Source organism: Rhinoraja longicauda, chromosome 17 (assembly GCF_053455715.1).
Source record: "Rhinoraja longicauda isolate Sanriku21f chromosome 17, sRhiLon1.1, whole genome shotgun sequence".
In the NCBI taxonomy this organism is placed as follows: domain Eukaryota; kingdom Metazoa; phylum Chordata; class Chondrichthyes; order Rajiformes; family Arhynchobatidae; genus Rhinoraja; species Rhinoraja longicauda.
This window is the reverse complement of record NC_135969.1, coordinates 10,790,456-10,800,306: the sequence shown is the minus strand read 5'-3', so window position 1 is coordinate 10,800,306 and position 9,851 is coordinate 10,790,456. Positions and strand designations below refer to the sequence as shown.

Genomic DNA, 9,851 nt, shown 5'->3' with positions numbered 1-9,851 from the left:
ATTTACATTTTTTTTTGTATTTGCAATGCAAACAAATGTTAATCAAAAAACACTTCAGACTGAACAATTGATAGCTTTGTGCACTTACAAATCTGTCCAAGTCATAATTTTAATGTTATTGTAGTTACCAAGTTAAAGTGCTGCATAAATGCAAGTTATTGTAATTATTATACTCTAGAATTAAGGTTACCCGCAATTAGTGAAAGATTCTCTCAGTGTAAGCTGGAGAAACTGCTTATTTGGCACTTTAAGATTTTAATTATATAGAATAAATTTTATTATACATAGTGTATTATGTACACTCTTGTGTACAAAGGAATGAGAGAAATATACAGGATAATGTAATCATAACAAATAAATGGAATAGGGTGAAACTTGTTCCAGTAAATACCTGATAAAAGGGATAAGTGAAGTGGAAGAGCAATCAATAAATCCTTTGTAGATTTTTTGCAATTCTCATCATTTGCTGCTTCAGCACAGCTTTATTTTTCCTAACACTCTTTAAACTCATCCCTGACCACCATTGAGAATGTATTGCAAGACTTTATAAAACCGCCGGAAATTGGAGGAGCAGCACCTCATATTTCGCCTGGGCAGTTTGCAGCCCGGTGGTATGAACGTCAACTTCTCCAACTTCAGATAGCTCCTCTGTCCCTCCCTTCCCCTCCTCCTTCCCAGATCTCCCTCTATCTTCCTGTCTCCACCTATATCCTTCCTTTGTCCCACCCCCGACATCAGTCTGAAGAAGGGTCTCGACCCGAAACGTCACCCATTCCTTCTCTCCCGAGATGCTGCCTGACCTGCTGAGTTACTCCAGCATTTTGTGAATAAATCGATTTGTACCAGCATCTGCAGTTATTTTCTTATACTCTTTATAAAAGTTGAGATTGAATTACAATAGTTTTCTTCGACACAAAAGTATATCACTGCAAAAAGAAAAACCAGCTACCATCATTACTTGTGCTCTGACCGCCAAGGCTTGCTAAATCTCGTTCAGGTCAGTTTAGAGATACAGCGCGGAAACAGGCCCCTCTGCCCACTGAGTCTACGCCGGCCAACGATTGCTGCACACTAACACTATCCTACACACACTAAGGACAATTTACAATTTTACCAAGCCAAGTAGCCTACAAACCTGTACGTTTTTGGAGTGTGGGAGGAAACTAGCGCTCCCGGAGAAAACCCACGCAGGTCATGGGGAGAATGTACAAACTCCATACAGACAGCACCCGTAATCAGGATCAAACCTGGGTCTCTGGCGTTGTAAGGCAGCAACTCTACCGCTACGCCACCATGCTGCCCCCACGGTGCTGCATCCACCCCCTAGGTTGATAACCATTTTAACTCCCATCCCCATACCGATCTTTCTGTCTTTGGCCTCCTCCATTACCATAGTGTGGCCAAGTGCAAACTGGAGGAACAGCACCTCATATTCCACTTGTGTGGGTTACAAACTAACAGTATGAACATTGCATTCTTTAACTTCGAGTAATATCCGCTCTTTCTTTACCGTGCCTTCCTTCCCCACTCTGGTGCTCTCCCATTTCTTTGCCGAAGCCGTCACCCTGGCAGTCACGCTGCTCATTTCCCCTTCTTTGTACATTCATATCATGTACCCTTGCACCAAATTCCTTCTTCTGGCTTTACATTTTGCTCCTTCCCTGCTCCCCCATCCTTTTGTCTCCTTTTCACTTCTAAGCTTTGTCACTTGCTGTTTACCGATCACATTCCCCTCACCCATTACTTGCCAAGTTTTGTTCTGCCCCTACCTCTTTTCCAACTTTCTCCCCGCCACTCCTATCAATCTGAAGAAAGGGTCCCGACCCAAAAAGCCACCTGACCATTGCCTCCGCAGTTGCTGCCTGACTCGCTGAGTTCCTCCAGCACTTACTGTTTTTACCATTCTTTTTCATGTTCTGCTGATAGACAATAGACAATAGGTGCAGGAGTAGGCCATTCGGTCCTTCGAGCCAGCACCACCATTCAATATGATCATGGCTGATCATTCACAATCAGAACTCCTTTCCTGCCCTCTCCCCAGAACCCCTGACTCCGCTATCATTCAGAGCTCTATCTAACTCTCTCTTGAAAGCATCCAGAGAATTGGCCTCCACTGCCTTCTGAGGCAGAAAATTCCACAGATTTACAACTCTCTGGGTGAAAAAGATGTTGCACAACAGTTCTCAAGTGGTCAAGTGGAAGGTTGCAGGAAATCAGGAGAGGGGTGGAGGAGACAATAGCAGTTCAGGAAAATCAGTGGAATATCCTTGAACAAAAAATGATTAACAAATGTGAACAAAGTACATTTTAGCTTAATTGGGTTCCATTAATCTCGAACAAGAGCTGGTTTTCTGGAAAAAGAGTGAACCAAGAGTGGAACATTATCAGCCAAAAGAAAGATAAACTAAAGCCAAATACGATTTCAAAGATCTCCTGTTCCTGTGACTGATTTGTAATGAAATCTAAGAGCTAACAAAATAATTATACTGTATACAAAATATTTCTATATATTTACACTGATATATACACATAAAAGATTCTGGTCACAACTAGGTACTGGAGTTTGGTACCTATTCTCCTGCAAAAGATATTAGAAGAATTTTAGCTGCACGTAAAGTTTTCCTGAGGTCTTTTTCAGTAATGCTGGATTGAGATTTTGAGAGCAGTTTTTCATTAGTGTGTTTACAGATTACTTAATTTCAAAACCTAATAGACAGACAAACAATAAATCTTCATTTATCAAGAATATGAATACATTCGGTTTTTTAGTCCCTTCATTAAAGTGTCAAATATTGCGTCACAGTCAGGTTTTATATTGTCTGAAGAAGGGTCCCCACCCAAAATATCACCTATCCATTTTCTTCAGAGATGCTGCCTGACCCGCTGAGTTACTCCAGCATTTGTGTCTATTTTAAGTTTTTGATTATGACTTTATAAATCGATTGTTGCTCCAGAGTGTTTATCAAGTAGATGTTTAAAACGTACCCGCTGCATAACCTTACCACAAGAAAGATAATCCATTTCAAAGTTACTGGAGTGCCGTCAACAGAATAAACGTGAGGTCCTTGTTTCTGATATGATATCTGCTACAACTATTTCCCTTTGTCACAATCTTTCAATCCTGGCCATGACCTAGATTTTAACCAAAGCTATTAGTGACAGTGATAGGACAGCGTATCAAAGATTAGTCGTGAAGGGATCATCAAACTATTGAAAGATTTTTAACTTTCGTCAGTGGTAGCTCTATCAGTGCATCACTTTCATGGTGCTCTTTGGATGTGTTCTCGAACTTCTTAAGTTCATGGAACCCAGTTGAATGACTTTGTTCCCATATCTGGCACTCCTTGATGACATTGCGGAGACGTCTGCTAATGTTTGATGGGCAGCCATGTTTTTTCTGGTCAGAAATGCATTTGGCTGGTAACCCAATCTCTCGGAGGAACTCAGGAACTTGCGATGGCAAGCTGTAGATGGGTATTTTCCTGAATATCTCTGGTATGTACTCCTTGTTCAACAGATCTTCAAAGTACGCTACTACGTAGTTTCCGGAAACATTCCCCTTTGTCACATCAGGAAGCACACAGTTCAAGGCGGCCATGAATCCATCATAGGGGTCAGATAGTGTTTCAGAATCTCCACTGGAATTTAGCCATGCGTTATATTTTATACTGCTCCCCTTGGAAAAAAGGATGATGATTTTTCCACCTTCTTCTGCAATTTTAGTTTTTTGGGAATGGAACCATGGCAGGGTCCCTTGGATGCCGATTTCTCTACGTTTCCAGAGATCCACAACTACTTTGATGTTGAGGTCGACCAGCGCAGATGCGAAAGTATTAACCAGGTTTTCAAACCAGCTGTGATCTGCTGAATACAGAAGAAGGATCTTCCGAGGCGAGCCTGGGAAAAAGAAAAGCATCACAGTATTAAGGCACACTGGGCATTATAAATTGGAATGATTTTGTGCCTCCTAGAACATAGAACAGTGCTGCAGAGGAACACAGTGTCCATGCCAAACTTGATGCCAAGAAAAACTAATCTCATCTGCCTGCACACGATCCATAATCCTCCATTCCCTGAATATCCATGTGCCTATCTAACAGCACTGCTATCCTACCTGTCTCCACCAGCATCCCTGGTAGCATCTTCCAGGCACCCATTACCCACTGTGTACAAAAACCTTGCCCCACACATCTACATACTAAAACTCTCGTTTGTTTGTTTATTTGTGATCGAACTACAGCCAAATCGGTACACGATAGCTTGACAATTTTAGGCCCAACTTACTCACCGTTATCGCTTTAATGGTAAAGCAAGTAGTTTTATTGAAATCGGTTATATTTTTTAAGTTATTCACATTTTAAAGTTTAAATCTATCTCCTAGGGAGGGAGGAGGGAGGAAGGGAGGTGGAGGGGGAGGGAGGGAGTTGGAGGGGGAGGGAGGGAGGGGGAGGGAGGTGGGGGGGGGGAGGGAAGGAGGTGGGGGGGAGGGAGGGAGGTGGGGGGGGGAGGGTAAGAGGTGGGGGGGAGGGAGGGAGGTGGGGGGGAGGGAGGGAGGTGGGGGGGAGGGAGGGAGGTGGGGGGGAGGGAGGGAGGTGGGGGGGGAGGGAGGGAGGTGGGGGGGGAGGGAGGGAGGTGGGGGGGGAGGGAGGGAGGTGGGGGGGGAGGGAGGGAGGTGGGGGGGGAGGGAGGGAGGTGGGGGGGAGGGAGGGAGGTGGGGGGGAGGGAGGGAGGTGGGGGGAGGGAGGGAGGTGGGAGGAAGATGGATAAGGGGGGTTGAGGGGGATGGAGAGGGGGAAGGGGAAGTGGGGAGGGAGGGGGGTAGGAGAGGGTGCTGCACCAATGCAGGATAGGGTTGGGCCCAACCGGTCCACTTGGTCTAGTCTCCTTTAAAATTTGCCACTCTCACCTTATATGTATGCAATCTAGTCTTTGATATTTCCATCTAGAGAAAATTGGTTCTGACTGTCTACCCTGGCTAGGCCAACATTAATGCCATCTAGAATGATATAATAATTGTATTCTTTGGACCGTTAATTCGTTAATGTGTGTGCATCGTGACCGACCACTGCTGGTATGAGAGCATGTAAATTCCCACGATAACATTTGACGAATGACGAATAATATGCTTTTCGAGTAAGCAATGTGGACCCGTGGAAAAGAACAAGCCAGGATCCCATTGACTTACAAATTCAAAGGAGAAAATGGAGTTGGATTGGACACACTCTCAGAAAACCTGCCACAAACACCACCCGGCAAGCCCTGAAATGGAACCCCCCAAGGAAAAAGGAAAAGAGGTCGCCCCCCCCAGGAACAGCTGGAGAAGAGGTGTCCAGGCAGAAATGTCTGGGAGTGGGCTCAACGGGGGAGATCTCAAAAGAACCACCAACAACCGAGTGAGGTGGAGGACATTTGTCAATGGCCTATGCTCCCTAGAAGAGCAAAGGCTGAAGAAGAAGAATGTTTTTCGGGTTATGTAAACCTTTTGCTCAGGTAACCTTTTGCCTAATTATTCATCAGAAAGGCAAATCAAATATCTATCTGAGAAAAAATAGCGACTCCACCAGTGTCACATTCCTCACGTATTACTCCAAGGTCTCAAGCTACATTAGATGTTCAACTAAACACGAGAACATTAGAATGATTTTTATTTTTAACTGTTCTCTAATCCCTGGAAGCATTAGAATGACCCGAGAAATAAACATACTGTGATGTGCTCTTAACTGTAATCTATATTTTCTGTACAAGTTGGAACATAGAATGGGGAACAGTCCTTCACAAATTAGATTTTAATTGAAATAGAAAGAAGTTCAATTGTTTCACTTTCACAACCAAATACATATTCAGGCAGGTTAGTGGCCACTATAAATGACCGATTAGAGTAACTTATTGGCAAAAATAATCAAAGAGAATTGATGAGCATTGTTTACGGGCGTAAGGAAATATGAAGATGGTGAATGGATCGAATGGGATTCAATAGACAATAGACAATAGACAATAGGTGCAGGAGTAGGCCATTCAGCCCTTCGAGCCAGCACCGCCATTCAATGCGATCATGGCTGATCACTCTCAATCAGTACCCCGTTCCTGCCTTCTCCCCATACCCCCTCACTCCGCTATCCTTAAGAGCTCTATCCAGCTCTCTCTTGAAAGCATCCAACGAACTGGCCTCCACTGCCTTCTGAGGCAGAGAATTCCACACCTTCACCACTCTCTGACTGAAAAAGTTCTTCCTCATCTCCGTTCTAAATGGCCTACCCCTTATTCTTAAACTGTGGCCCCTTGTTCTGGACTCCCCCAACATTGGGAACATGTTTCCTGCCTCTAATGTGTCCAATCCCCTAATTATCTTATATGTTTCAATAAGATCCCCCCTCATCCTTCTAAATTCCAGTGTATACAAGCCCAATCGCTCCAGCCTTTCAACATACGACAGTCTCGCCATTCCGGGAATTAACCTAGTGAACCTACGCTGCACGCCCTCAATAGCAAGAATATCCTTCCTCAAATTTGGAGACCAAAACTCTCACCAGGGCCCGGTACAACTGTAGAAGGACCTCTTTGCTCCTCTACTCAACTCCTCCAACATTCCATTGGCTTTCTTCACTGCCTGCTGTACCTGCATGCTTCCTTTCATTGACTGATGCACTAGGACACCCAGATCTCGTTGAACTCCCCCTCCTCCTAACTTGACACCATTCAGATAATAATCTGCCTTTCTATTCTTACTTCCAAAGTGAATAACCTCACACTTATCTACATTAAACTGCATCTGCCATGTATCCGCCCACTCACACAACCTGTCCAAGTCACCCTGCAGCCTTATTGCATCTTCCTCACAATTCACACTACCCCCCAGCTTAGTATCATCTGCAAATTTGCTAATGGTACTTTTAATCCCCACGGAGGCCTCAGGAGAGGACCAGGCAGCATTGTAGGGAGGCCGCGCACGAACGACGGATAAGATGGATTAGATGGACACGTGAAGTAAGGACGTCGCTACCAAGGGAAGGAACAATGGAGGACCCGGCTTGGGGGGACCGTCGTTGGGGTGGGGGGGGGGGGGTAAAACAATGGACAATGGGGACCTGGCATGGGGGGACTGTCTTTAGGGGGGGGGGTAAAACAATGGACAATGGGGAGCTGGCATGGGGGGATCGCTGTGAAGGAAGGGGGAGGGTGGAAGAACAAAGGGGGAACTGCTGCTGGGAGGGGTGGGTGGAATTTGTAACTTTGTAGGCACCCTTCATGGGCGACCATTGCATACATTGGCAAGGTAAGCCAGCAAAGAATTTCACTGTGACTTGTCACATGTGACAAAGTTTTCATTCACTCATCCAGTTAAATGGCCTGTTTCTGTATTCTGATAAGCTTAAAAGTTTACCTGTAGGTGTTGTATTATAATCCCACTTAATCACTTCTGTGCAACCTGCAGGAAAAGTGCAGACACCAAATTAAGGTGGCAGGTACAAATGTATCAGTAAACACCGAATGTCGGCATACTTCATTGGGGTTAGAAAATTAAACATGGTGAAGTCAAATTATACACACAATAATAACCATTGGTTGGAGAAACTGAAGTTGGTAGATAACAATACTATATACAGCGTGGTTGGGCTAACAACTAGATAAGAACAGAAGACAAAATAGATGAGCCACTAATTTAATCAATATAAAATAGGAAGAGATTAAGAGAAATGAAACACAAATACTATAAACTAAAGATAAGATCAAAAACAGATGTACTCTGTAAAAAGCAAACAATGGGTTGGGAAAAATACAATAAAATGTGATGATGGGGTCAGGAGCTTCTTATCATATATCATATCATATATATACAGCCGGAAACAGGCCTTTTCGGCCCACCAAGTCCGTGCCGCCCAGCGATCCCCGTACATTAACACTATCCTACACCCACTAGGGACAATTTTTACATTTACCCAGCCAATTAACCTACATACCTGTACGTCTTTGGAGTGTGGGAGGAAACCGAAGATCTCGGAGAAAACCCACGTCTGTATTGCTTTCCTTCTAATATATTACCATCTGTTTACAGCTGCTTCTCAAACTGTGTAGGTTTGTCCTTTCTGATAGTTAACCTTCGTCACGTGTTCAAACACCATTAACATTTACTTAAATGGTTTACATTCTATATTGTGGATTAATTTGCCTTTGGTTTAGATTAGTATAAGAGATAGCAATTTATCCTGTATTGGCCGGCTCGATTGTAATATAGACTTTCCGCTAACTGGATAGCATGCACTAAAAAGCTTTTCATTGTACCTTGGTGCACTTAACAATAAACTAACTCATCTAGAATATCTTGTTTACAGATAATTGACTGAGATGCTCTGAGCAAAGATGCTGTAAATAATGGTATGGAGATATGCAACTCTTGAAAGTACATTCCACTTATTCTTAAATTCACTCATTCATTTATATTTCATAATTAGTTGATGCCACCAGTGTACAATAACATACGTTTGCAGTGAAGCTACTGTTCTACTGGAGGAAATGCTACAGCCAATTTGCAGAGTTGCCATAAACATGAAATGTTAAACATTTCATTTAGTGAAAGGCCTGGGTAGAGTGAATGTAGAGAGGTTGTTTGCACTAGTAGGAGAGTCTAGGACCAGAGGCCATAGTCTCAGAATAAAATGACGTGCCTTTAGAAAGGAATATATATAATGGTGATAACCAAAGGTAACTTTTCTGCACATACTAAGCAATTTCCTGAGACCTGGGAAGTCAAAACTAAATGATGTTTTTAGGTACATCAAGATTAGGTGGAGGATAATTACATTTCAAGGTACACACATAGTTTAATTCTTATTTTAAAGTAATAGGTTCTTTGCTTATTTGCCTTCACATATACACAACCACAAAAAGGTCCTAGTTAAGGAGCTACATTCACCTTTGATGTATATGTTCAACATTCATACTGAATATTTTTTAAACTGTTAGTCATAGAGTCATACAACACAGAAACAGGCCCTTTGGCCCATCTTGCCCACGCTGACCAACATCCCTATCTGCACTTGTCCCACCTGCCTGCATTCGAACCATATTCTACTAAACATTTGGGCGGCACGGTAGCGCAGCGGTAGAGTTGCTGCTTTACAGCGAATGCAGCGCCGGAGACTCAGGTTCGATCCTGACTACGGGTGCTGCACTGTAAGGAGTTTGTACGTTCTCCCCGTGACCTGCGTGGGTTTTCTCCGAGATCTTCGGTTTCCTCCCACACTCCAAAGATGTACAGGTATGTAGGTTAATTGGCTGGGTAAATGTAAAAATTGTCCCTAGTGGGTGTAGGATAGTGTTAATGTACGGGGATCACTGGGCGGCACGGACTTGGAGGGCCGAAAAGGCCTGTTTCCGGCTGTAGATATATGATATATGATATGATATATGATACCTGTCCAAATGTCTTTTAAATGTTGTGATATTACTTGCTTCAATCACCTCCTCTAACAGCTCATTCCATACACCCACCACCCTTTGTGTGAAGAAGTTGTCCCTCAGGTTCCTATTAAACCTTTCTCCTTTCACCTTAAACCTATGTCTCCTGGTTCTTTATTTTCCTACTCTGGGTAAAAGACTGTGCATTTATCCCATCCCTTTCATGATCTCATACACCTCCATAAGATCACCCCTCATCCGTCTGCACACCAAAGAATAAAGTCCTAGCCTGCTAACCTCTTCCTATAGTTCATGCCCTCGAGTCCTGGCTACATCGTCATAAATCTTCTCTGCACCTTTTCCAGCTTAATAACATCCTTCCTGTAATAGGGTGACCAAAACTAAAAACAATACTGCAAATGTGGCCTCATCAACAACTTGTACAACTGTAACAT

General features: G+C 43.5%; 1 protein-coding gene across 1 annotated transcript in view; it reads right to left on the bottom strand.

The window, feature by feature from the left end:
* The window catches only part of LOC144601744 (interleukin-17 receptor C-like), a 71,072-nt gene continuing 61,221 nt past the window's right edge, over window positions 1–9,851 (bottom strand). Inside the window, exons 19-20 of the mRNA XM_078414093.1 lie at window positions 7,382–7,426; window positions 1–3,897 (exon numbers count right to left, since the gene is read on the bottom strand). Of these exons, the coding sequence (XP_078270219.1) occupies window positions 3,203–3,897; window positions 7,382–7,426 (740 nt within the window). The 3' untranslated portion in view covers window positions 1–3,202. The remainder of the gene's footprint in view (window positions 3,898–7,381; window positions 7,427–9,851) is intronic.